The 26,755-nt window shown below is 36.7% G+C and overlaps 1 protein-coding gene across 1 annotated transcript in view; it reads left to right on the top strand.

The window, feature by feature from the left end:
* Window positions 1-26,755, top strand: part of AUH (AU RNA binding methylglutaconyl-CoA hydratase) — a 108,880-nt gene that overhangs the window by 18,050 nt on the left and 64,075 nt on the right. Inside the window, exon 4 of the mRNA XM_075527045.1 lies at window positions 18,223-18,309. Within this exon, the coding sequence (XP_075383160.1) occupies window positions 18,223-18,309 (87 nt within the window). The remainder of the gene's footprint in view (window positions 1-18,222; window positions 18,310-26,755) is intronic.

The raw sequence follows: 26,755 nt of genomic DNA, 5'->3' as shown, positions 1-26,755 counted from the left end.
CTAAGACTTTTATAACCAAATGACTGAATGTCATTTCATTAATGAGAATAAATATAACCATATAGCTTGCAAATAAGCAAATTAAATAAGATCCTGAACAGTTGGAGAACTTCTGCAGTTTTGTGAAATGTTTGAAACTGACACAATGCTCAGGGTCTTTTGGATGGTTACAGAAATGATACAGAAGTCTCCTGAGTAGAAATTTGTAGTGACTTGGTGTGCAAACTTGACACAAGCAGGAGCTGTGGAGAAGCATCTTCAAGTGTGTCCCGGAATTTAAATGAAAGTGACATCTTGTCAAGATGATTATGAAGCAGTGAAAGGCACCTCAGTTATTGAATACCTAGAATAGTGATATGTGCATGCAGACCTTACTTGACGTGCTATAATGAATTTTCAAATAGTGAAGTCTTTTCTGGAGTGGATTTTACTAGAGTAGACTAAATTAAAATGGAAAAGATACCAGATGGAAGCAAAACATTTTATATTGGGACAACTATGTGCTGCAGTGGATATCCTTAGGTGGTCGGACAACTTGTTTTCCCAGTTCCTCTTACAAGAGACTCTGCTTTCTGGATATAAAATATATCCAGATTTTTATTTCAATATTTAGAGAATAATCAGAAATAGTTTTGCTCTGTGTTTGTAATGTTTTTAAATACGCTTCTCTAAGGCTTGATCAACAGATATCTTTGTAACTGGCTTATTGGAGCTTGTATGGATTGGAAATGCATCTCCAATAGCTATATCATGTATCTACTGCAACTGCAATGCATTTAATTTTGGTTTTAAAAATGTATTCTATAGTATTTCTATCAGGTTTATACAAACCTACTTCTTCTAGGTTACCTGTGTAGACAACTTGCTGCATTTCATATGCTTGTTACGGTTGGATTTGACTTTTGGAATATACTCCTTCTGGCACTGCTTAGGATTGCTTAGGAGTTGTGTTGAACTTTGTGTACAGCTACTCACTTAAATGCATCAATTTTTTTTTTCCTTTTCTGTCCTATATCATTGAAGCTTGTAATTAGATGATTATTGGTGTACATGACACCATGTAAGGAATTTTTATAATTAGCTATGTGTGTAATACAGACATGTGCAGATGAACTTGACTATCATAAAAAAGATTTAACTGGAAACTTATGTAACCATCACGAGACCAGTTCTGGTGTCTCTTTGTGTGTATCGAAGTCTGAGGACTGCAAGATTCAGTGCTGCTTGAAGTCTTTGATTTGGTAGGGTAGACTGGTGGAGAGGATGCTGTATCTGAACAGTCTTTGTTTCTGTGGAAGTGACCAAAGTCGTTTTGGTATGCTTGAGATTCTCCTGTTCAGGAGAATCCTTAACATGGCATAATTTGTCGTCTTTAAGCAAGCTACAGGCTGTGTAGATTTCTGCAGGTGTGTTAGAGCTAGATAACTGTTGATTTTATACCTAAAGCTACAGGAATACCTGTGCAGTCTTCACTGGTGTCTTTATGCTCTTTGAAGTAACAGGGCAGTTCAGGTGGGTTCTCCGATATCCTTGTATGTGTCAGCTTTCTGTAGTTCTCTGTAGGTATTTTGAAGTATTTGGATTGTTTCACCTGTGGTTGACCTATGTGCTAACAAATGCTTTGAGTACTAGTGGTCTTATATTAAAAACTTGTACTGGCCATGGCTGAGATGGAGTTAATTTTCTTTATAACAGCCCTTATGGTGCTGTGTTTTAGATTGGTGACCAAAACAGTGTTGATAAGACACCAGTGTTTTATCTGTCACCAAAGAGTCCTTGTACAGCATCAAGGCCCCCTCTGCTTCTCACTCTCCCAGCGAGATGGCTAAGGGTGGGCAAGAGGCTGGGAGGGGACACAGCTGGCACAGCTGACTTGAGTTGAGCAAGGGCATACTCCGTAATGTATGATGTTGTGCTCAGCAGTAAAACTGGGGAGAAGTTTTTCCAAAGTAGACCTTGCTCAGGACTGGCGAGGCATCAGTCTGCTGGTGGTGGATGATTGCTTTTGCATCATTTGTTTTCTTTTTTTTTCCTCTGTACTTAGTAAACTGCCTTTATTTCAACCCACGAGGTTTTTTATTTTTCCCCTTGCTTTTGCCGTTCCATTTTGTCTTCTCCATCCTGCTGGTGAGCAGGCAGCTGGGTGGGGGCTTACCTGCCAGCCAGGGTCAAACTCGGTACAAAACTATAGTTTTGTATGACAACAGCAATGAAATCTTGAGTCATTAAGTACGGTAGCTTCAAAAATGTGCTTGTATGGTAATGAATACCAACGTTACTCTAATATTACCATACTCCTTTTTGACTTTGCTAATGGGATGCTTGAAGTCACTTCAAGCCTGTTCCAACAGGTGTTGCAGCCCTAGAGGGTTATTATTTTTTCCCGTTTTATTTTCAGAGTGCAGTGGTGAACTCTAACTAAGAACTCAGTACTTAGGGAGGTGGTCTTTAGCTGTTTTTAATCCAAAAGTATCATTAGCGCTATTCAGGTAGAAACACAAGTTTTGGAAAAAGAGTCTTTCTGTACTTCTAGCCCTTCATGGTTGGCAGTTTGTGCAGACATTGAGATGCCTTATGGTGATTGTTATTCTCACTGCTTTACCTGTGGACAGTTGCCGTTTTTTACTGGAGTCTGGAATTGCAGCGCCTTTAGAGTATTAGGTATTAGATTACCAGTTTGAGATATATTCCTAAATTACAGAATGTTGTTTGGCTGTCTTTCTTTATAGGCCTGCATCAGCAATGTGCTTTTGCTTTAGGTCTTTCATTTGAAATCTTGGGATGGAGAAAAATTCTCTGTATGTAAGAGTGAAGACATTTAATTTATTTTTTTCAAATCTCTTAAAAGCTGGGTTAGTATCCTAACTTGCATTAAGACAATTCAGGAACTTCATCTGTCTTTCCAAGCTGCTTGTATGTCTCTCTAATAAATACATTTTAGATTCCCAAGACAGCTTTACATATTTTGAACTGGAATTTTATTTTTTGCACAGAAAACAGAGGACTTTACTAGACAGAATTCTGTCTTTTAGTAATATCAAGTTGGTCATGGTTTGGTGATGACAACAGGTCAGTAGGGGTGTTGAGCAATTTGGTTGACTGCAACATGATACCATTTTAACAGGATTATGAAGGAGGGTGGCTATTTTAGTTAATGTAATTCTCACTCTTTTCATCATCTTCAAATCCTGGTTAAAAGAAAGCAATCAAATCTTTATTATGTGTAAATTCCGTGTCTGTCATAGCCTGTCTTACATCTTCTCAAAAGCTGCAACCTTAGTTTCAGATTTTGGCTAGAGATTGCGCTACAGTTTCAGGGCATGCATATGGATCCATTTTTTGTCAGAAGTTACAGTCACTTGTCTAAGCTCCATATAAAATGGTTAAAAACTGTGTGGTTTTAAAGTGGCTAAAACCAGGTGAAGATCACTTTAACAGAAAGATACAGATTATTGATTAGCCCTGTTAATACTAAATCAATAAGGGTAACCTTTGGCTAGGCCTCTGCTACCCAGGACACCACCGGTAAATGCATTGTGCTTAGATGAGGAACTTAATTCTTTTTAACTTCTATTACATACCTCTAAACTTTTAACTTTCCACTGTGGTGTCTAAGGTCCAGATCTCTTCGGTAACTATTAAGCCAAATTGAGTAGTCGCCTGCATTTGAAATACTCATGTCACCTCTGTGGGTATTTCACATCTTTATTTGCGAAGAAGGGCTGCTGGTTTTCTTCACAGCTCTCTGAGGTAGGTTGTCACAGTGCACTGTATGAGCTAACTAACCCTTTACCCTGGTGTATTAACTGCCTATGGCACCTGGTTTCTTTATTGGTGAGAGAACTGAGCCTGCTTTGCCATTTATATCTTTAGCTAAGAAAACCTGCTGGCAAAAATAATCTGATCTCATGTGCTTGGTGGTAATGTGTGCTGGAAATAGAATACATGTGCGCAACACATGGCAAAAATAGTTATTGCATGGTAAAGAATTATTTTCCACTTGCTCTTGAAAAGAATAAAATGATCATGTAGCAGAGGTATTTAGACGTATCTAAGTCTATGGCATTTTCATCTTAAGACAATTTACAACAGTTTTGTATCTGCTTCCTTCTATAAATGGCGTAGAATATCACACAATGCAACTATGTATATGTGTGCTAATTGCCACAAATATTAAGAAACACTTCCAATAATTAAAAATTTTTACTTTATCTTCTCTTGTCTTTTCCTGCTGCTTACACTGGTTTCCTTTAAGGACACCTTTGTTTTAAGTTCACTACAGTAAAAGGTATTTTTTTGCAGCATCTAGATTGAATGTGCAGCTCTTGAAAGCTAGAGAAGAACAAAATAACTGCATCCACATAAATGGAGCGTAGAGTTGCTTATATAGTCATGGTTATAATATGTTCATGCAGTGATGTAGGAAAAGGTGGAGACCTGGCCATAGTGAAAATGGTATGAATCTTGTATGTAGTTTAGTTTTTTATATGCACTCAGTGAACATTTGTCTTGTACCTTTCAAAATGTTTTCCTTTGTAAAAGTAATATAGGTAATATAAAAATGAAGAAATTCTGAAATTTCTCTGTAGGTCATTTTCTCCTTTTTAAAATTTTTACTTTTTTCCTGTTTAAGTGCTGATCCCATATGTATGTTTTAATAAATAGAAATATACTTGTGCTTCTGTTTATACAGATCAGGCAATTCTTTTATTGTCTTACACCAAAATAAATTTAAAAGATAAGTAAAAGAAATGCTGTGACTCCTAGTCAGATCCTGCCTGTTTTAGACAAAATACAGTCCCCAAAAAGGTATTTAATGATAAAGAGGTGCAGATATGTCTACAATGTCCCTCAGTGTTTTCCAACTTAATGTCAGTAGTTTAAGTTAATAGTGAAACAGCAGAGTTTTGTAGGATATAAGGAATTCAGGTCTAAAGTAGTCTCTTGTTGATATTTTAACATTTCTTTGTGGAATTCCTTTCACCAGCTGAAACTTACTGACATGTGGATGGACACAGTTTTTAAATGATTGAGCTCTGGGCTCAAATACCACCAATCTGTATAATTTGTTAAGCCCCTCCAGATGGCAGGTAATATTCCAGTGTTGGATCTCCTTTCCTTTACTTTCTTTCACTGAAGTAATTTGCTGACAAGTCTATTGGATGGTCTTTTAAAAATAGAAGAGATCAAATATCTCTGAAGTATTTTAAAATAACAAGTCCTTGGAAAATAGAATTGAGTTTGCAACCTTGGTGCTGAAAATATCTTCAATGGATGGGAAATTTTGCTATTTGAAAGCGTTTTCATTTATTTTTCTGAGTCAGTTTGAAGCCTTTGGGGACACTGGGAGTAAGGGGAAATACTACTTGTGAGCTGCTTAACTTGGTGCTTTATGAGAAATAGAATTGCAGCTGCTGTTTTCCTGTCTGACTTTTGTGTGAACAAAGCATAATTAAGAGATGTTCCTGCTCGTGGCTCAAATGCTTACTAGTCGTTACTTTCTCACAGTGCTGTGTGGAATGGCAAGACTTTGGCCTGGAGTGCTGGCCCAGTATTGATATGAGCCAGAGATGTTTATGCAGGAATGCCAGCCATTTGAATGCTTTTTTTTTTTTGGGGGGGGGGGGGAGTTCAAGATTTAAGCTTTCTGAATAGACTTAAAGTGGCCAAAGCTGCGCTCCATATCTTTAACTTTGAAGGCTTTTCTTCTCCTGTTTGAGTTTTCCCACAAAAGTCCTTGTTCTTCTGCAGTAGCTTGGAAAGGTTCCCAGTCAAACTCAGTAGTCACCTCATCTAATCTTTCTAAGGCCATTACTTCAAATCTATCCTCAAGTTTGTGGTCTGCTGTATGCAGAGAACGATCATCTTGTCATTGGGAGGCAACAAGTCTTATTGTAACAGATATTCTTCACAAGGTGTGTTTATTTTCGTATACTACATGTATTGTTTACCTGCTTCTTTAACTGTTCCACTGAAAGTATCACCTGCTGCATAGCTGCACAGAATCCAGTGTCATTGAATCTTGACCTGCTGGAAGTTTCCAGCTAATATACCAATATGACTAATACTGATCATTGGGGGGGGGGGGGGGAAGTCAGCTAAAGAAGCTAAAGAGATACTGGGTGATGCCTTTCAAATCAAGGGATGGGATGGAGCGTCATGAAAAAGAAGCAAATTTTCAGCCATGCCTTCATCTACATTCAGGTGATTTAACAGTTCAAATTGTGGTTTTCTCAGGAAGAACGCCTCCTTTCTTTAATAGGATTTATGCCTGAATACTGACTTCAGGATTTCTTTAGAAGAGATTCTGACTTTCACATAACGCACTTCCTCCTTTTCTATTTACAGCTCATAAAACTGCGTGTGCTGTTAGTTAACTATTTTTGTAATTACTACTAATCAAAATAGATAAACCCAGCAGTATCAATTCCTTTTAACATTAAAAAAACATACGTACAGTGGTCAGATACATGGTATATGCAAAAGATTTGAGTCAGTCATCTGTAATAGTGCAGTCAAAGATGTCTGTTTTTTTCTGATTACTTAATTTACTAGAAATCAAAGTGGAACAAACAGCAGGTTGCTCAAAGTTTCAGGTGTGTTCATATTTCTTTGAGTTGAAAGGCTTAGTACTATTTACTAAGAATGTTCAATCTGAATATCACTATTCATTTAAGGTTAAAGAAGAAAGATGAAGAATCTCACCGCTAGCAAGTTTTAGGAATCCCTGCTTATTAATCAGAAGATAGAAACCTGTGTGTCACTTGTCATTGTAGGGATTAGATATTAGAGACTCACTGCAAAGCTATTGCAGTTGATACAAATGAGATGCAGTGCTACATTGATGCAATTTTTTTCAGTAGTAGTGGTGTTAAAATATCCATACATTCTTATTCTATTGAGTAAATTACTTTTAGTTCCTTGTTTAAAAGCCAAGAACTCTGGTGCTGATCTCTTCAGAAGATTTTCTTATGGAAGGTGTAGAATAAATAGAAATCACAATTAATGATTCCACCATTAGTTTGGAGCTAAATAGTAGGGTAAAAACATGCAGATTTTATGGTTGTCTAATTTGAACTATGTTATTCTGTATAAGAATTCAGTTATGTTTCATTACCAGAAAGTGCACATCATGGTATGGCATGATGTAGAAGTCCTCTTAGGGGAGGTTGAATTTGAAAATGAAAAGTGGTTTGAGGAAGTTGGGTGTTCAGACTACCAGAATGACTGGATTAAAGAAGTACTTCTGTAATGCTTATTGTGGAAATAACATAGAAATAAAAGTGGTGTAGGAAGTAGCTTTACTTTTTTTTTTTTGTAAAAAAAAAAAAAAAGCTCTGTATTGAATAATAATTTTAACATACATTGCTTTTTATTAAATGCTGATATTTATCACCATGATGTGAGGTGTAAACTCATGGTCTTGCCATGTTTAAGTAGCTGGACTGTTGTATGAGGGATTATTTGCAGATTGGGACAAACAGGTTTGTCATGATTTGATTACTCTAGAGGTCTATATTTGTGGTTCCTAGCCACTTACTAGGTGGCCTTCACTGCTGCCACTGCTGTCTTCTCCACTGATTCTGTACCTATGTGAGAGTAAGGGTGATGCAGCCTCCATGCTTGTCTTCTGCTAGTCCTCATTTGTTAGCCTGACAGGGGTCACTAGAAGTGAGGCATAGCACAGAATCAAAGTTAATATTGTCTTAACTTACTGTTTGGAAACAAGTAGCTGTCCTGTTCTTCTATCTTTCCACCAGTACTGGTCTCTTTCATGTGCCGTGGAGGAAACTACAGGAAGCCCTATTGTGATAGTTACACAATGTTTTGGCTCTGTAAGAGGACACTAGGGAGTGACTGAGGCAGTTGTTCGATGATGGAAGCATCACAAAGAAAACTGGTTGGTGTTTGGGAAAAAATTGGCTTTGTTTTTTAAGAGGTGAGGATTAGGATCCTTATAATGATTCTTTTTTTCCCTTCTGCAAGTGAAGATGAATTCAGGAAAGGCATGTGAGGTATAAGCTGCCTTTTTTGTGGCAGAAAAGGTTAACAGGAGGAATATTGTTGTATGCTTCTAAATTTAAAGCTGGACAGACAGGATGGAAAAAGAGCCAGCTGACTTTAATCTATATCTGGTCTGAATTTGCATAGGTGTTGAAAAGGGATTGTAGAACTTCTGTGTATAAAGTTAGGGTCATTTGTATTCATTCCTCCTGGATTTGAGGAGGAAACCTGTCTGAATTAGCACCTTGGCTTTTAAGAAAAGCTTGGGATCCAAAAGCTGAAAGGAAAAAAAAAGGTAAAAAAAAACCCCAAAAGCTGTATTTTCTGAAATATCCCATTTATGGGAACTGATTTAGCAGCTAGTGCTTGAAATATGCCGATCTGGGTATAAATTATAGTAAGAGATGAGATAACCTATAGCAGTGGACCTACAAGACTGCCATCTTACCAGAGGTAATGCTCAGAACTGGCATCCTGCCAAAGGTTCAAATATACAGGACTTGGAGACATTTTGTTTGTTCTTCACAATTTGATGATTCTCAGGAACTTTCCTGTGACACAGAGTGGATATATGCAAAAAGTGGAGATACCCTGGTCATGCTAGTAAATTATGACAGCAAATCTTATATGGAAGAATGTCAATATCAGTTTTGACTTAAAACTCATATATCCACATTCAGAGAACTTCTGGAATATGAAGTCCTGCATAAAAAATAAATAATTTTATTCATTTAAATTACTTCCTTATGTAGGAAACATACATAGCATCCTTCATGCCAACTGTTTTTTCCCTTGACTAAAATGACTGCAGCCAGCATCCTTCTCATATTATTTTGAAATTCAGAATGCACCTTGTTTTTTATCAAAGTTACATGTAAATGCATTTTTCTTTGTACTCAGTTCAGGTGGTGCGTGCAAAAATTTGTGTCTGTACCAGTGTGCAACAGGATTCGTGGTAGCTGTCAATAAAGCAAATGATTACTAGTGAAAGTAGGTGGATACTCTTAAGATACGAAAGGTGAATTATGAAGTCTGCTGCTTTAAAAACCTTGTGATAACCATGTTGTGAACTAGTTTCTTAGACAAAATATTATTTAACAGGCAATTATGGAAAATGTCTCATAACCTCCTTAATAGGTTTGTGTAACAGTACTAAAGACTGAGAGATAACTCTCTAAGGTCTGTGTTTTTAGCCAGTGACTGTTTGTTTATAGCTCTTTGGGGCTTCACAGCCAGCTTTTAAGTATATTAATTCACTCTTAAGTCTGGGTCCCATGGTAATGGACTGGTTTTACTTTTTTTGTTCCTTTTATATTACATATTAAAATTTCTTCCTAATGATCATGAACATATGTACCCTTACTTATATTCATTTCAAATCATTCTGATCTTTATAGTATGCTGACTTTCTAAGAATTTTGCATGTCTGAAAAATTGAGTTCTTAATACTTATAACTTTTGGAGTTCTCCATTCCCTTTCATATGAGAAGATTTTTGGCACTTGCTTAATATTTTGTGACATGTTACTGACTTCTTTACTGTTGTGGTTTTTGTTTCCTACCTAATTTGTTTAAATTGCTAAAGTGTGATTTTTTTTTTTCTTCTTTTTTAAATCCCAGTATGAAATGCAGTTAAATGTAGAGATAAATCATACTTCCCATGTAAAAGTGGTGATCATGTCTGTTTAATTTCAAATTAAAAAATAAATGTCAAGGAAAAATTTAAGTATAAGAAGATATGAGAGTTTGGATAAAACTGTGTGGAGACCGAGACTAAATGTCATGGGATTCCTTCCTCATTGAAAAGTTTCGAGGTACTCTACAGCATAGGCTAAGTTAATGTGAATCTTAGATTTTTATCTATCCTTAAGGAATAAGAAAACAAAAAGAAGGGTTATGCAAAACCATGTCTTACCAACAATACATTGTTCTCCTAGAGATTAATCTTGGAGGAAATGATCTTTTAATTTAAATTTTACCTGTTACATGCACATGTTTGATTTAAAGTTTAAAATATGAAATCTCAGAGAACAGAAGAGGCAGACAGTAAGGTGTACTGCTTTCTGAGTAAGATCTTTCTTTTCGGTAGTACTCATAAAAGAAGCTCATCCTCAGAAGCAAATTCCTAGCAGTTCTTTGTTTAGTAGGTATTTCAGTAATATTTTTTCCCTTTATCCATAACTTTCAGATCTCTCTTGCCTCACAACTAAAAACCATGATTCCTGATGAAATGATGTTTCATTTCGTAATGTTCTGAATTAGTAACTGAATTATAACTATTGATAGAATCAATTTGAACATAAGATCTTGAAAATATTTAGGAATACACTGGTGCATATTCAGTACATTACAAGTTTGTGTGTTCTGTAGCTTTTAAACATTTTGATTTGAATATTCCTTTTTATTCTAAAAAGAGGGGAAAAAAAGCTTTCTTCCTGTCTTTTAATATCTCAAATATCCATTATATATTTTTGGAGGAGCTGTTTATTCACCTTACCCTTAGAAAATGGGACAGACTCCCAAAGAGTAATAGAGAAATATTGCTCAGGTATGCAAAGATATGTTTAGGATGGAAGAAGCTCAGGTTGAGCTCAAACTAGCAAAAGGTGGTAAGAATAACAAGAAAAACTCCTGTAGGTATGTTAGTACCAAGCAGAAGTTCAAGGAATATGTAGGTCCACTGCTGCATGGGACTGGAAGCTTGGTTATGAATGACACAGAAAAGGCAGAAGTACTCCATTTTCTTTTTGCCTTGGTCTTCATAGGAAAGGTCAGCTCCCAAGTCTCTGTGCCAAGAAGCGACAACAAAGTAAACAGCAAACCACTGACAGTAGAGGAGGACTGAGTTAAGGTCCATCTGTACCGGTTGGACACATACAGATGAAAAGGATCTGACGGGATGTATCTGAGTTGGTGAAAGGTCGTTGAAGACCTAAGTGACTGGAAAAGAGCAGATACTACACCCATATGCAAAAAGGAAATTTGGGAAACTACAGACCAGCCAGTCTCACTTCAGTCTTTGGGGAAATTATGGAACAAGTGTTTGTGGAAGTTGTTTCCAGGCACATGAAAGACAAGAAAGTGGCTGGGAAAACCCAACTCAGATTTACCAAGGGTAAATTGTGCTTGACCAACCTGATTGCCTTCTGTGATGAAACCACTTGCTCAGTGGATGAGAGAAGAGTTATGGATGCTATCTACCTTGACTTTAGCAAGGCATTTGACATTTTCTCCCCTAGGATCCCTGTAGACAAGTTGGTAAGATCCAGTCTGAACATACAGACCGTGAGAAGTGACTCACCTGCCAAGATTAAAGGATCATGTAATGTAATGGCTTAAAGTCAAACTGTCAGCTGGTCACAAGTGGAGTTCCTTGAGGGTCAATGCTGGGTCTAGTAGTACTATTCAATATCTTTGTAAATGTTCTAGTGGTAGGACTGAAACCTCACTGAGTTTGCAGATGACTTCAAAGTGGAAGGAGGAGAGGTAGTATATGGGAAGGAGGAGCCACCATTCAGAGAGACCTTGACAGGCTGGAAAATCAGGCCAACAAGAATTGCATGAGATTTAACAAACATAAATATGAAGTCCTGCACCTGGAATGGAATAATCTTAAGTGGCAGAACAGGCTGGGGACTGACTGGCTGTGGTATAGCTCTGCTGCAAATGACCTGGAGGTTTTGGTGGACAGCAAGCTTAACATGAGCTAGCAGTGTACCGTGGCAGTAAAGAAGGCAAACACTGTCCTGGACTGCATCAGGAAGAGAACCATCAGCAGATCAAGGCATGTGCTTACTCCACTCAGTAGCCCAGCAGAAGGTGATTAGAGGGTTGGAGATTGTTGAGGGGGTAGAAATAACGGGTCTTCCTGTGCCCAGTAGATACAGAGAAAAGTACTCTGTTTGCAAGGATGTACACAGTGGCAGAAGAAGAAGCAGTGTGCACAAGTTGCACAAGTTGCACAGTGTGCACTTCTCCTAAAGGAGAATTCCATCCACGTAAAATAAATAAATTCTTCATTGTGAGAAGCTTAATTAAGAATTAAACATAGGAATGGTTTTCCCAGAGAAGTGGTGGAATCTCCCTTGCTAGCAGTAGTAAAGACTTGAAAGGACCCTGGATAACCCAATCTAGGGCTGTGCATTTGATGGCAGGTTGGACCAGGTGATCTCCAGAGATTTCTTCCGGTCTAGACTTTTCTGTTATTCTACCAAATAGGTGATAATCTTTTTTGTTACTTTGTGAAAGATGGTCCAGAACAGTTAATTAAAATTTATGAAGCATTCTGTCTGTTCTTAATTGTTCAGGCTGGACTCGTTTTTATTCAAGAATACAATCAGTAGTAGCTATAATGGGTGTAGTGATTGATGATCAGAGTATCCTGGGTCTGGCTGGGCTTGGACGTGCAATGGAATTCTTACTGGAATGCATGCATATTTTGTCTACAAAGCATAAAACGGTTTTTCTTTCACACAGGCAAGAGATTTCAGTAGTGGTTGACTTTGTTTTGTACTGTGATTTGTCAAGCATATAACTTTACACACAGAAAAATGGTGGTTGAAAGCAAAATAAAAATCATTATTCTACATGGTGACATTATTATAATAAAATTTAAATTATGCTTTTGTGGTTTTTTGAAAGACTTTTTAAGGATATTAACTTGAAGTAAGTATCTGTTGGCAGAATAATAGAAATTATATATTACTGTGGTGTATATATTTAACAAACACTAATTCTATTTAAACAAAGTTTTGCTCACCTTAGACTTAACACTATCTCTAAATAAATATATTTGTTTCATGAGGTATTGCAGTTTCTGTTCAAAATTGGGAATTAAGTTGTCCTGAATAGATTTCAGGTTGTAAAAGCTAAAGCTTTATTTCTACAATTATTGGAAATTTGGAGAAAAAATTGTTGGTAAATCTTTCTGAGTTTGAACTTATGTTGGCTATAGTGTTGTCCTCAAATATGTGTGTACAACACCCTTTTGGGGTATTCCTAACCTCATAAAAGCTTATTGGGGTTCTGCTAATGATTTGAGCTAAACTTGGATTTCTTGCAATGGCTTCTCTAGAAGATGCACACATCTGCCTTTGAGGAAAGATATTTACATGTACCCTAATGGGTGAGGTTTTTTGTAGTAGTTAAAAGTTAACGTGTAACATATGTCAAAGTTGGCCATTTGCTTCAGTATTTTAGTTCAGTATCTTAAGTGTTTATTTTTCTGTGTGGAGAAGGAGGGGTATTAATTCACAGTCTGCTTAATTACTTTGTGTGGGAATAAGCTGTGGGTACATAGCAGTTCTTAACCTTTTAATTGGTGAGGTAGTGCCTGTTTTGTACTCCTAGTTGAAAGCATTGTAAGTTTCCTTTATAAATTCCTTAACCTGTTTCATTGGGTTATTAAACATATTATAGGGGGTGCCTCTGAGCTTTGCAGTTTTCAGTGTTCCTAGTTCTTGCCAACAAGATACAGAGGAATTGGACAGAGTATGCAAGAGAGTATATTCTGATACTCTCGGATGTCACTTCCTTATTGAAATTTTGGGGGCCGACAGAATTGGTTGATCTGTGTTTAGCAAGATCAAAGGGCAAGCTCAAAATAACATTGCTACGGTAAGAATTAATAATTTACTCTATCTCAAATGCCTGTGCATGTGTCACTTCCTTTCCTCTTCTCAGAGAAAAGGCACTTTGGGCACCTTTTGACACTTGGTAGAATAACTTCACTGTTTAATTTTGGTGTGCCAGATTTCTAAAAGACTTATTTTTTAATAAAAATATTTATTGAGTAAAGTTAAAATTTTAAGTGTGATGTATAAACCATTAAATTTTATGCCTTTTTAGTTTACAGCTTTTGGGGTGTGTTTGAAAGTACGTGTTAAAGCATAGTATAGAACAGTACTGTACAAGAAAATTTCTAGACATTTATGGTATTTGGAAAGTGAGGCTTATACAAAGATGTTGGAACAGATTTTTCAAACACAACACACAGCTTTTCAACAGTATATAAATTCTGTTTAGAAAGTGTGTGAAAATATCCAAATAAGGCAAGAGGCATGGGGTCAGAGTAATCGCTGTAAAACTTGGTTTCTTTGGTGTGTTCTCTAAGTTAAATAGCCATCCTTGTCATATAGAAGTATAGGTGGAAAAATTCTGGTGAGTAACAGCAATATGCCTATCTTGCTGGACTGCCCTTGGCTTTCTCAAATAAACGTTTTCTCTGGCATCATTGTGAAATGCAAGTCAGGCAAGTGCTGCAAAAACTCTCTAGGCTGACAGTGTACAACAGGCAACCATTGAGTAGCCAAATGTTTAAAAACAGGCAAAGAGAGTTAATTGATTACATCGGGGTTTTTATACTTACAGGAAGTAAGGTAAAAAATAGACTTTCTATGTTCTTCCAGTATTGGAGAGGGGAAATAAGAAAGTGACAGATCAAAATCAAACAGAGGTTTTCTTCTGGATTGACAAACCTCAGTAGAAGTGTAGGTAGTATTTGAAACAGTATGCATCTTCCTCACAGTAGTTTCAAGCGTTGATCTGCGAATACCAGTTTATGTCTTGCTGCTCAGCAGACCTCCAAAAGACCGCTGTTTGTACTTGTGTTTTGCAAACTGGACTGTTCACTGGAAGTCTGCACCGAAGTTCTCTCCTACCGGTTTGCTTCGTAAATTTGGCAGCGATGCTTCTGTGAATTAAGTTGATTCAAGAAGAGATTCTTCACAGGTGGAGAGTACCTGTCTTAATCCTAATGGAGCTGCAGGAGGAAATGGCTGATTGCGCTGTCAATGTAGTCTTTCACTGTTGCACTTCTCTTTTGTCCTGTACTAACAGCTAGTAATCTGAAAACGGCACTGCATAGTCTTTGAAAGGGAGTTTGTAAAGTGCTGGGAGCAGAGAGGTGAGAATTGGGGAATGTGACCTCTAGAATCACAGTTAGTTTTGACTAGCTTTTGCTACGTTTCTGAGCGGATGAGATGCAATCAGTGGGACAAAGCATTGAGACGCCAGAAAGCGTCATACAGAGAAAACAATGGTTCATGCTTCAGTACAAACTGGATGGATGTGAGGATGTAATTAGAGTGTACAGTTGAGTCTCCAACAGTTAGTTTGCCTCAGCTCACTGGTAGCTCAGGTTCCCCCTTTCTTACATCTTTGGGTAGAAGGGCTTAGAGAGCCCTGCGTTCAGTCTGGTGTAGAGTCACGGACCCATGGTACAGCCCCGGAGTCTGTTGGGAGTGGATGTGGGGAAGCAGATAGGCCAAATGTGTCCGCAGATTTCAGCTGTGGCCCATGGGAAAGTTGCAGAGGTTCGTTCTGTGAGAGTTTTTGTGGTTTGAAAAGCTTAGCTACTTTATTGCTCTCAGCAGTTGAGCAAATACTATTTTCAGATACTTTAAAGTGGTAAACTTGGGATGAGAGGACAGATCTTTGATTTCAATAACTGAGAGAGCAGAAGTCTCTGGTTGAATCTGCACTCTCCTTCATGGCTGTCTTCAGAAACTTAACCTTTCCTACTTCTGACGTGAGAACAAATTTCGAAGAAACATGTGAATAGTTCTCTGCCGTATAGGTCAAGGAGTTCTTCAAGAATTCTTTGATCTAGTGGTTGAATCTTATAACAGGAACAAAAGTATTAAATCAGTGGCAGTTCCATCTCTTGTGAACCAGAGGATGCCAAGGCGCGTGTTCTGTTGGAGTGCAGTGAATGCTTTCTGCCTAAAAGTATTCTTTCTGAAAAAGCTTCAGTTACTATTATTATGCTTCGGAGGGCTAAGATAGGAAAGAGTTAGGAAAAGAACTTTTTCCATTTCCTTGACAGTTATGAGGGGGAAATACTTAAAAAGGGAAATGTAAGATTACAGAAGTTGCTTAAGGCACTAAGATCAGCTATTGTACTAGAAAATTCTTTGCAGTACTCAAAATCATTAATTTTAAATTGGCAGCTATCTTTTAATCCACTCTTACAAAAGTTTTTGTTGAAAACTTAATAGATTTCTCTAAATATCTTCAAGGAAATGTATATTCTAAATGAAGGAAGAAGTCTGCAGTTTGTGTGTGTTTTGTTTTAGAAGGGTTGGGTTTTTTTGGGTTGAGTCCATTTTTTAATAAGTCTGAATAAATCAAAACATAAAAATTGCCTTAGTCTTACCTTAATAGTAGATTTTCTTAACAGTAATACTAGAGGTATTTTTTAGGTTCAGTGCCTCTCTTTTGAAGTTTTCTTTATATACTTTTCAAAGGTATGCCCATTGAGCAGGATTTCAATGTGTGGAAGTTTTGAGTCAGATTGCACAGCCATACAGTTTTCTTGTTGATAAAGCACATAGTTTCTTGTTGTTCTTATATAGGCAATGATTTGGAGAGAGTTGTAGAAGCTAGACCCAGACATTAACTGCTATCAGAGAAGTGATATTTTTTTCATTTGCACACTTGCTGATATATAACTTTTAAAGCAGGTTTTGTCATCAAGTTTTATAAAGCTCCTTTTAGCTACAGAACTGTATACATAAATGCATTTGTGAAAGTTGCTTGCAGTTTTATATGATTTAGAGTTCCATACAGATTTATGGATGCAAATTTTGTTTGCTTTTCTGGCAAGATTTCTATATGCATTGATAGTGAATTACTCAGGTAGCAATTGCAATTTTGTTGCATTGCACACTTGACCACAGTAATTCCTGTTTTATACTGCCTGCTCAACTGGCCTGTCATACTGTCTTCAGTTGGGCATATCCTAGAATATTGTTTGGAAGCTTTTGGCAAGGTGTCTGATAGTGTAAATTAAACTTGGCATTATTTAGTGGGAAACATACAAATGCAGTCAGGACCGATGCTTCATTGTTTTTATATTGACGTGCATAGGTGGAGAACAAAACTCTTAGTGAAATGAGGAGCTTTGTTATGATGGAAATAGAAGGGGAGATGCAGAGCTGCTTTATTAGGCATGTTACCTTAAAACAGCAGCTGGATGTCTATCAGAAAATGTCAGACTGAGATACTGATTTTCACAGACCTAGACTAGAGTTGTGAATTTCAACTAATGCTGTCAACAAAAGTATGTCTAAAACTATGTTTGATGAAGAGGGTCAAGAGGGTCTAGCATTTGTTAAGCCCAGAAAGGTAAAAGGGGTAGCCTATGACTGCTTACTTTAAAATTCAGAATTACAATCTTAACTTAATCTGAGTCTGATGCATTTTCCTGAAGGGATAGTATTTTGATTCTCAGGGTAGAGAAACATAGAACTGTTTTTTGTGTTCGTTGTATGCCTTGTTTAGCCTTTTCAGACATATGCCAAGAGACTGACTTAATAGTGCATATTTTTTCCATTTGGTACAAATGAACCTAAGTTCCAGTGGAAATGTTGCACTTCTCTGGAGAATAAATGTGTGTATGCAGATTTTGTCTTTTTCATGTATTCTTCCTCTGTAAGAAAGATGGACTTCCTGTCCTACTCTGTATATAGCTATTATTGTTATTACTGTCTGTTTCTCTTTTTCTTTACACATTAATGAGAGAAAATGTCATTTTTGCTTATCAGTGAATTTTTAAAAACACATTTTTGTAACCATCTCTAGTTACAGGGCACTTTTTAAACAGAATTATTTTCATATATTCCTGAAGAAATAGATTAAAAATTTCAAGTTTTAGCACTTTTTGGAAGAACAAAAAATACGGTATATAACTTATCAAAAAGTACATTTCAGTAGACTGAGTTGAAAAATGGTACTAGATCCACTGTAGAATTTTTCATTGCGATAAATGTAGTCTGTTAATGTAAAAACATGCACCCTAGATATTTTATGATCTACCAATAAAAGAATAACAAGAGCACAATATGAAAAATGCATATTTATCAGACTTTGTGACACAGTTGGGAAAATAAAAGTATATGTCAGATGAAATATTGGCATAAATGCTATTGTTCATAAAACTATCTTAATATGAGAAGAAGAAATGTCACTGAGAAGAATATACTTAGTGAAAATCTGGTGGTGGGTAATTTGATTTTTTTGCTTGTTTTGTTTTGTTTTTCCTTGATAAACAGTCCATGTTTTCCTTGAAATCTGTGGAAAATGAATGTGACCAGTTTGAACTGTCCTTGTCTCAAAGTAGACTTAAATTTTTTTGGAATACAGGAATATTTTTACTTTGCAAACGTATTTACAGTACTGTATACAGCTTGCTAATATGTATGTGAAATCTCACTTACAGGTGCTGACCTTAAAGAAAGAGCAAAAATGCACTCAAGTGAAGTTAGTTCTTTTGTCTCAAAAGCAAGAGCAACTATTAATGAAATGGGTATGTAACCTCTCCCTTGAACAATGTTATTTTAACTGTAGCCTGAGAAGGGTTAGATCAGAGGAATGACGTAAACGTGCATGGTTAATTCTTGACAGGTAGTGGGATATCCACAACTATTTATATTGATAAATGTGAATCACGGTGCATTACTTCTTTAAAATGTTCCTAATAAAGTTGGACTTCTTTTTAGAATGCTAGAAAAAGCTAAATCTCAGCTGAAATAGAGGTGATTTTACCCTGCTGTTTTCCTAAAGTATGGATTGTTCTGTGACATCCAAGTACTGCAGAATTTAATTTTTACTATTGCATTCTTGTGGTTGGTATAATTAATATAGTCTTTAAGACATTTTAGAAACATGTTAAACATCAGCTGTTGATAGAAAGTTAGCTACTAAAATTTTGTTTAATATGTACTTGTTCTGATATAGTAAAACCTGTTAATAATTCAGGATTTTAATTGACTTGTACCAGTTTTTAAGGATAGTAATTTCTCTGTAAATTTTACATTATGAATTCACCATCAAATCATTATGTTTAAACATGTCTGCTGATCAGTTTTAATATAATTGTTTTTCAAAAGGGCATTGCCCATGTGCTTTGTCAAAAAGAGAAGTCAAGTGTACCAAGTTTGAAGCAATTAATTTTATAGATCTGATTTATATATGCAACATATTTTGTTACAAAAGTCTGAGGAATAAATTGTTTCTCAGAGAATGTTTTTGGATGCATTTCCTTAATAACATTTGGGTCAGATCTTGGTTTGGCAGAATGTTATGAATGGAAACCGGTATGTTTTTGCAGGTAAATGACAGACTACTAAAGAATGAGTCTTTGATTAGGTATTTCATGGAGATACTTCTGTCCTTGAATTAATATCTTGCCTTTGAAGTGGAGCAGATCGTCAAGGCTCTTTAAATAAATAAAATCAGTAAAATATGTAGAAGTGAATAGATCATTAATTTCCTGCAGTTGATACTGTATTTCGTGCTGACATTTGGCCTCTTATTGGAATGCCACACAAGAGGCAACAAGTTTTTCCATTTAGGTACTTTGTAAGATTTTTGGGAGGCTTCCTTAGACTTCAGGCCTTTCTTGGACTGAAGTTACTAGAAATACTTTCTGAGCTGCTATCAACATTTAAATAGGGGCGACTGGTTTTAAGATCTTCCTTAAGATCAGGAAATTTTTTTTTAAATTCGATTGTTTTTAATTTTTTAAGTGAGAAAATTCCTAAAGTCTAAAGAAGTGTTTGGATTCAGCATTCTGCACTGAGTGACTGCAGAATGTACACAGTGATTTGATGCTTTGTTTTACTTCAGAGTTGAAAAGACTTTAAGACAAATGTTTGATTGTCTTCAACTTCATTAAGGTTCCTGTGAGAGTGTTTAACTACTGAATATGTAAGCAAATTTTCAGTGTTATCTAAAAGGTTTAAAAGGATCATTATGCTAACAGTGAATTACATGAAGTTTAGGAAACTGGTACGAGTGCTTTCATTCATTGATCTCTAGTCTCTTTTCTCAAGAAAGAAGCATGAAATTGTGAGTAAGTGGAATTAATATTTGAGAATCTAGGTCACTGAAGTACCTAGATAGGAAGGTTTGTGAGGGAATGTAGTAACAGCAATTAGACATGCTGCAACTTGGAAAAGAGAAAGGATTTGAACACAGCTCTTACCCAATATTGTAACAAAACTTTTGCTTGGGTTGGGTGAGTGTCTCTCTCCCCTCCCCCTTCTTTCCCTCTTTCTCCCCTTTCTCCCTCTCTGCTTCCCTCCCTCCTTACTCCCTCCCTCCCTCTATTTTGCCATTTCTGCTTTAAAACACTAAACAAAATGGTCACTAGAAGGTTCTTTAATGGTTACATGATATTTGGCTGTCTCCCAGTTCATTTTTTTAAAGGCTTTTTTACAGGATTAGGGAATAATATTGAGATATCACTTCTAATGTTATTGGTCAATTTTCATATCATGTATGTTTGGACATGCATACTATGTAAGTAGCTTTTATTTTTCAGTCATATGATGTGTTCCCACTATATATATATTTGAGGCATTGTTGGTTTTGAACACATTATGCCAACAGTAGATGTATTTATAGGATGGATCTAACATTTTTCTGAAGGGTCTTTGCAGAGCAATTTAAAGTGTGGTTCCCTACATCAGGAGCTGGTAGAGAATATAAAGAAGTGGATATTATAAATGAGATTAGATTAGATGGGTGCACAAGGTGTCATGTTGCGTGATGCCCTTATGAATATAAGTGACCATTAATTTTGTGGCAAGTCAGAGGTTCTCGGTTCTTCTTTTTTTTTCTTCTGAAGAAGTGATCTGGCATTGCAGAACGTAATTTTTGTAGAACTAGTGGGACATTGTATTTGCATTTGATTACTGCAATGAATCTGTATATTGAAAATAATATTTTCCTTGCCCAGCAACAACCAGAATGTTGTGAAATGGTTAAAGAGGGGAAACGATCTTCAAATTATTGTTTGCCACTACAGAATGCTATATAGACAGGGAACAATATTTCCAATCTCCCACTTTGTTCTTTTTCTATCTAAGTTTAATGCTGTAATCTCATTTAAACTGTGTTCTACTTTTTGCTTTCCAGAAATAGGTCATGTTTTGATAATTGCGTTTGTGTTCAGATGTGTGACCTAGTAAGGAGATGCTTCTTTTTAACAATATTTTCAGAAAGAAGGCCATTAAGTTATCTTTGTAGACAAAATACACAAAAGGTTAATTACCTCTTGAACAACTGGATACACTTAGCTTTTTAGAATTGACATGCTTTGGCTTTCTTTAGTTCCTGTCAATTTCATTACATTTAAAATCCTTACGCTAGTGGTTTTGTAAAAAGCTGTAGTATCATTTTGGAACACAGCTACAGAAGAGAATTTTCTGGAAATTAAAAACATACTGCGCTTGTTTTTATGGGATTAGTTTATAACTTCTTGCTAAATTTGGGTGAAGTATTAAGACTGCAGTAAATATCACTTGGTATAAAAATAAGCACTTAAAAAAAGAGCTGCAAAAATTGTACTGAGCCATTAGTTGCAGTTCTTAGAGCTTTAAGTTGAGGAGAAAAAAATCAGCACAGCCTCTATTTTTAGCAGTGGTTGCTTTTGCTAAAATTATACCAGAATTGTGGGGGTTTGTTTGTTTTTTGGGGTTTTTTTTGTTTTTTGTTTTTTTAATAGTGGGAATTATAAGACTACTTGTCCATTACTATATTCTGCCTTGAGGCTCTTCGCTACTGACGTAAGGCTGGCTTTATGCTAAAAAAACTAGCAGACAAAAGCATTTAAAGATCTCTTGCAACCATGCACAACAAAGTAGGCCTGACTAAATGAAATCAAATGTTACTGACTCCCAGAAACCTTGCTTTTGACGCTTTGGGGGAAAAGGAAAAAAGCCATCATTGTGGATCAGATCTTCAGCATATATTTTATGATATGACTCCTATTAAGTCCATGTTGTTCTTTATACTGGCTGTGAGGTCTGGGCTGTGAGAAGTACCGTTGTATATATGTTATCTGTTGGGATTTCAGTGGCAAAACAAACTGAGGCTGCATATGGAGCTGAATGCAATAACCACCTGCCTGCGAAAAACACCTTGTTTAACAGAAAGGAAAAGTGAAGCTGCAGAAGGAATTTGAACTCGGCAAATATTTGTAATTACTCAGGGTGACGTTTGGCCCCAACCTCTAACAAGTGAGAAAGGTAATTGGTTAGCAAAGCTCTTCCAAAGAACATAGGCCTAAGTACCTAAATCCCACAAATGGGAAAAAAAAATTGGAGACTGACTTTCTTGGTTACTTTTTAAAATCAAAGTTAAAGTGTGGTCAGGCTTGATTTTTATGTCACATTTGCCGGCAAAACACCTTACTTGTGTCCTGATGGAACCTAGATGTGAACTAAGCTAAGGAAGAAATTTTTAATAAAATAACAATTTTACTTGTTTTCTGTTGGACATGTTCCAGTCTAACAAACCTTACAGTGCTTTCTTTAAGGTATCTGATTAGTTTTGATGCATAAGTTGTGATATAATTTTAATAAGTAGTGATATTTAGTAACTTCGTTTAGACATAATTTTCACAGATGTGGTTAGTTTTGACATAGTCCAATTTGAATGAGATCATCCTGAACGAAAGCACCTTGTGGTCAGTTACTTGCATTTGTATTTTTATTGTGTGCTTTTTATTTTATTCAAACCAGATACAACTCTATCTTTACAGATTTTTTTTTTTTTCCTCCCCCCTCCTTAGCAATTTTCTGTCATTCTGGCTTCTCTCAGTCATCACCAAACTTTTAATTTACCTAAAAGAGTGCTCTTGTTCATCCTTCAGGGGAACAGTCTCTTCTCCAAAACGTTCCTTTTTTGACTACTGAAGATCATGCATCCTTGGAAATTCTTAGGTTGTGCCACGTTATATGCTACAGTTTGGTTTTGGAGGCAAGCTGTCTAAACTTGATCTTGAAAGTCCCAAGAGTGGGATCAGGATTATGTAAGTTTCACTTGATTTCTGATCTGCGAACTGCCACCCCACCTTCCCATTGTAAAGTCTCAAAACCAGGCAAGAATGATCATTGAAGAGGTTAGTGCAGTGCCTTATTTTACTATTTGAGTTTCTGGGGCTTCTGTGGAGCTTTGGTTAACATTAAAAATCTTGGTTTAGTAACAAACACTTAGATGATTACTACTCCGAGAAGTGACTGCTTGTGTAACATTGACCAAATCCATCTCTGTTTGCTGCAGGTAAATCTGGGCAGCAAAGATGGAGTGCTCTAGTTTAGAAATCCAATGAGAAGAACTGTGGGTTTCTCTCTTAGGGAAGAGCAGATATAGGCTGTAACTTGAAAAAGCATTCACTGGGAAGCTGAGTGAAATATCGCAGGTAGCTATCAAGTTTGAGCTTGCAGTGCCATGCTTAGCAGCCATCCTTAGGCATCATGGTCTCCCTATGCTGCTGACACTGTGAAAGAGAGATTTTGGCACAGTATTTCTCTTCTGTGTTATGTTGTTGCCTGTTCAGTTCAGTGTAGAGCATAACTAATACAGTCCAAGGCTGCTAGCATTCTGAACGCATTGCTGAGCTCTTGGTTGTTTTCCAGTAGTAGATTTACTGCTTCTCTTAACATTGAATTAATTTAAGATACCGTTTGACTAAGTATTGTCTGTTTCCTAAATAGACAGTACTGTCCTTGCAGAGCTGAAATTATGGGCTTTGTCAGATTGCATTGGATTGTTTTTAATTAAAAAACACAATGCTAAACTTTGCACCATTTTAGAGGCAATGAACGCGACATTAAACTTCTCTACCAAGATGTTTATTAGCTATTTATATGACAGCATTGCTTCCACAATGCTAAGATGCTTTTTTCCCCATAATAATAAGTTTCTAAAAACTGTAATAAAAAAAGGTGCAGAAACGGAGGACCTGAATATTAGGATGAGGTGATTGTCCTTCCTTATAGATCTGAAGATTAGGGAAGGAGGTGGTTTGCATTGCTGATTTATTGCTTTGATCCCTGGCACTGCTGTACAACCTTGACAAAAATTAACACAGCCTCAGCTATAGTTTAGTTTTCCTCTTTGGATGGCATCTACCCTCTAAAGGGTGTTAAGAAGATGAAGCTAGGCTATCTCTAGTGGTGTCCAGTGAGAGGACGGACCAGAGGCAGTGGGCACAAACTGGGACACAGGAGGTTCCTCCTGAACCTCAGGAGGACGCTTACTGTGGGGGTGACCAAGCACTGGCACAGGTGACTCCAGGGGGCTGTGGAGTCTTCCTCCTTGGAGATCTTCAAAAGCCGTCTGGACATAAGCTTGAGCAGCTTGCTCCAGGTGACGCTGCTTGAGCAGGGGGGTTCGACAAGGTGACCTCCAGAGGTCTCTTCCAACCTCAATCATTCTATGATTTAAAGGTTTCTCACATGCTGCAGGCATATGTAGGCAGATATTTGCCATGCTTGCTTAATCTGCTTGAGTTAGATAATGAATTGTGGAACTTTTATATATTCCTCAATTTATAGCATACTTTCCTCTGGTAATCCATGTAATATTCACTGTATGCAGGATATTTTTAGACAATTCATCCTCCTTGCTTTATGTTTTATGAAATCTGTTATTCAAAAGGAAAAATGAGCTGCTAGAAATGCTCCCTGAAGTTGCTTGTCCTAGTAAGCTGTGCACTAATCAACATTATTTGTCAAATAATCAGAAATGCACATGTGGAAAAAATAGCTTGGACAATATTTCTCCATTTTATGGGAACTCACTTGTGCTCTCATGTAAATTTGAATTCTCTTGCTACTTCTGTCTTAGTTGGAGACTCACAGTTTTTGAGAGAAATAGAGTACTCTCACTACTTTTTAGTCAGTACTGGGAAACAATTCTTCTTAGACCATTGGCTGTTGATAATTAAAGACAAGTCAGGCTTATGAATCTGGTTCAGTAGGTGCTAGAGGTAGCCACCAGCTTCTGATTTACATCTGAATAACTGTTCTTTCTGAAGATTGATTGCCAGAGGTCACTGAAGTAAGAAGAGATGTGAACAATAAGGACTTTTTTCAACATTGTCCAGGTATAGGAGGACAACAGAGGAATAGTGAGGAGAGTTAAGGTGACTGTCTTTCATTTTAGTGTTTCATATCAAATGCTTGAAAAGGCATGCTTTAAAGTGGGGCTTCATTTGAATGTTCCTAAATACCAAATTCTGACTGCTGTGGTTAGTTGAATTGAAAATACTTGTCCTAGTCTGTAAAAGAGTACTTAAAAAATAGAAGTTAATTATACCTAAGGGACCATATATAATTTGTGCATTGTTAGGGATTGAATGGGCTTCCGTGGAGTTTTCTTTTCTGATTCATGGGAATCATGAACTGCAACTGTTGCTGCGGTAACTGTGCAGACCTTTTACTTTAAGAGAAACTGAATTCCAAGTCTGCTGGACTTCCAGTTCTTTAATGATGGCTCCTATATCCTAGCTATAGGAAGGAATACTACAGGTGTTCTTCAGGTTGATTGTTTGAAACTGCTGTCAAGCGACAAATGTATGGTTCTCATAGAAAGCTCATTGGCATGTGAACAGCCTAGATCTCAAAATTTTGTGCCTAGCTCGAGAATGTTTCTTCTTTTTGTATGAATATGTGGCACAGTTGCTAACAGAAAATTAGTATTATAGGTATAAATTTACTTAGCAAGCAAGGAAGCCACTCTTACGAGGTCGGTCTCTTTGGATTTGATACATTCTAAATCAGTAACTCTTTTTTCTGGGTGTCATGTATTTTAAGTTAATCAATCTGGGCAAGTTGATGTAGGTTGATTAGGAACACAAATCACAAAGTCTGGAATTCTGGATAACCATATTATTATTCTTCTGCCCATTTCAGGAAGTCTCAGTAGGGGACTAGTAGTAGTGATAGGTCTTCTTTTGAGCCCTTGGACACTGTCTAAAGAATGTTTTTATTGCCTGTTATGTAAAATCTACTGTATGTAATGTTTCATAAAGGCAAGACTACTTTCATGTATAAATTGTTGCCATTTTGTTTTTACTGTATTTATTCATTCCTCATACTTCTTCCTTCTGTCTTCCTCATTATCTGCAGAAATTTCATTGTCTGTCAATAGTGAGAAATAAGGTTGTGCAGGAACAGAAAAAGGCTGCTTGATAGTTACTAAGAAAGTATCAAGTGTAATTCAGTTTCCTCTCAGATATTATCTTACATATCTGTAATTTTATAAGAACTTTTTAAATGAATTAGTCAGGGGACTAAATAGTCACATACGATTCAGATCAATAGCATCCAGGCAACTTCTACTTTCTATTTGGGGAATGTCAGTGTCTGCAATGTATGAATCAGCTGTGTGGCCTTTGTGACACACATCTGAGAAACTATTTCTTGGTCAAATCCTCCAGACCTGGTGCCTGTATTCATATGCTGGTCTTTCATTCATCATATAATCATCTTTAAGCAGAAAGGAAATCCCTTGTTAGTCACCAGCAGTGGACATCATGTGGAAAGTCACTTAAAGATGAAATAACAACTACCTGCTTCAAAACAGTTGTAGTTCTTTGAGATTGCTTCCCACACATTACATGTGTGTTTATGTGCTTAAATGCAAAGTCCTCCTCCTGTGACATTCTCTACTGGTGACAAAATTGTGGGAGAGTTTAGCTTACTCTATGTCTTTCAGTAATGGAGAGTCACAGGAAAACAGGAGGCATCCCAAGACTACAAGATGCTGCTGGTCAGCCTGATCTAAAACTACATGTAACATATATATTTACCAGCAATGCATTCCTGAAGCTGAGCTGAAGATCCACAGTTACTACAGAGTAGGAAACAGGCCCATTTCTTTGTATTGCTGTATATAATCTTTTCTAACTTTTGTTTAGTTTAGTTTCTCTTATTGAAGGTTTTCGCATGCCATTTATT

This window comes from Mycteria americana, chromosome Z (assembly GCF_035582795.1).
Source record: "Mycteria americana isolate JAX WOST 10 ecotype Jacksonville Zoo and Gardens chromosome Z, USCA_MyAme_1.0, whole genome shotgun sequence".
Lineage (NCBI taxonomy): Eukaryota > Metazoa > Chordata > Aves > Ciconiiformes > Ciconiidae > Mycteria > Mycteria americana.
The sequence above is the reverse complement of the archived record's forward strand: the minus strand, read 5'-3'. Positions and strand labels throughout refer to the sequence as shown.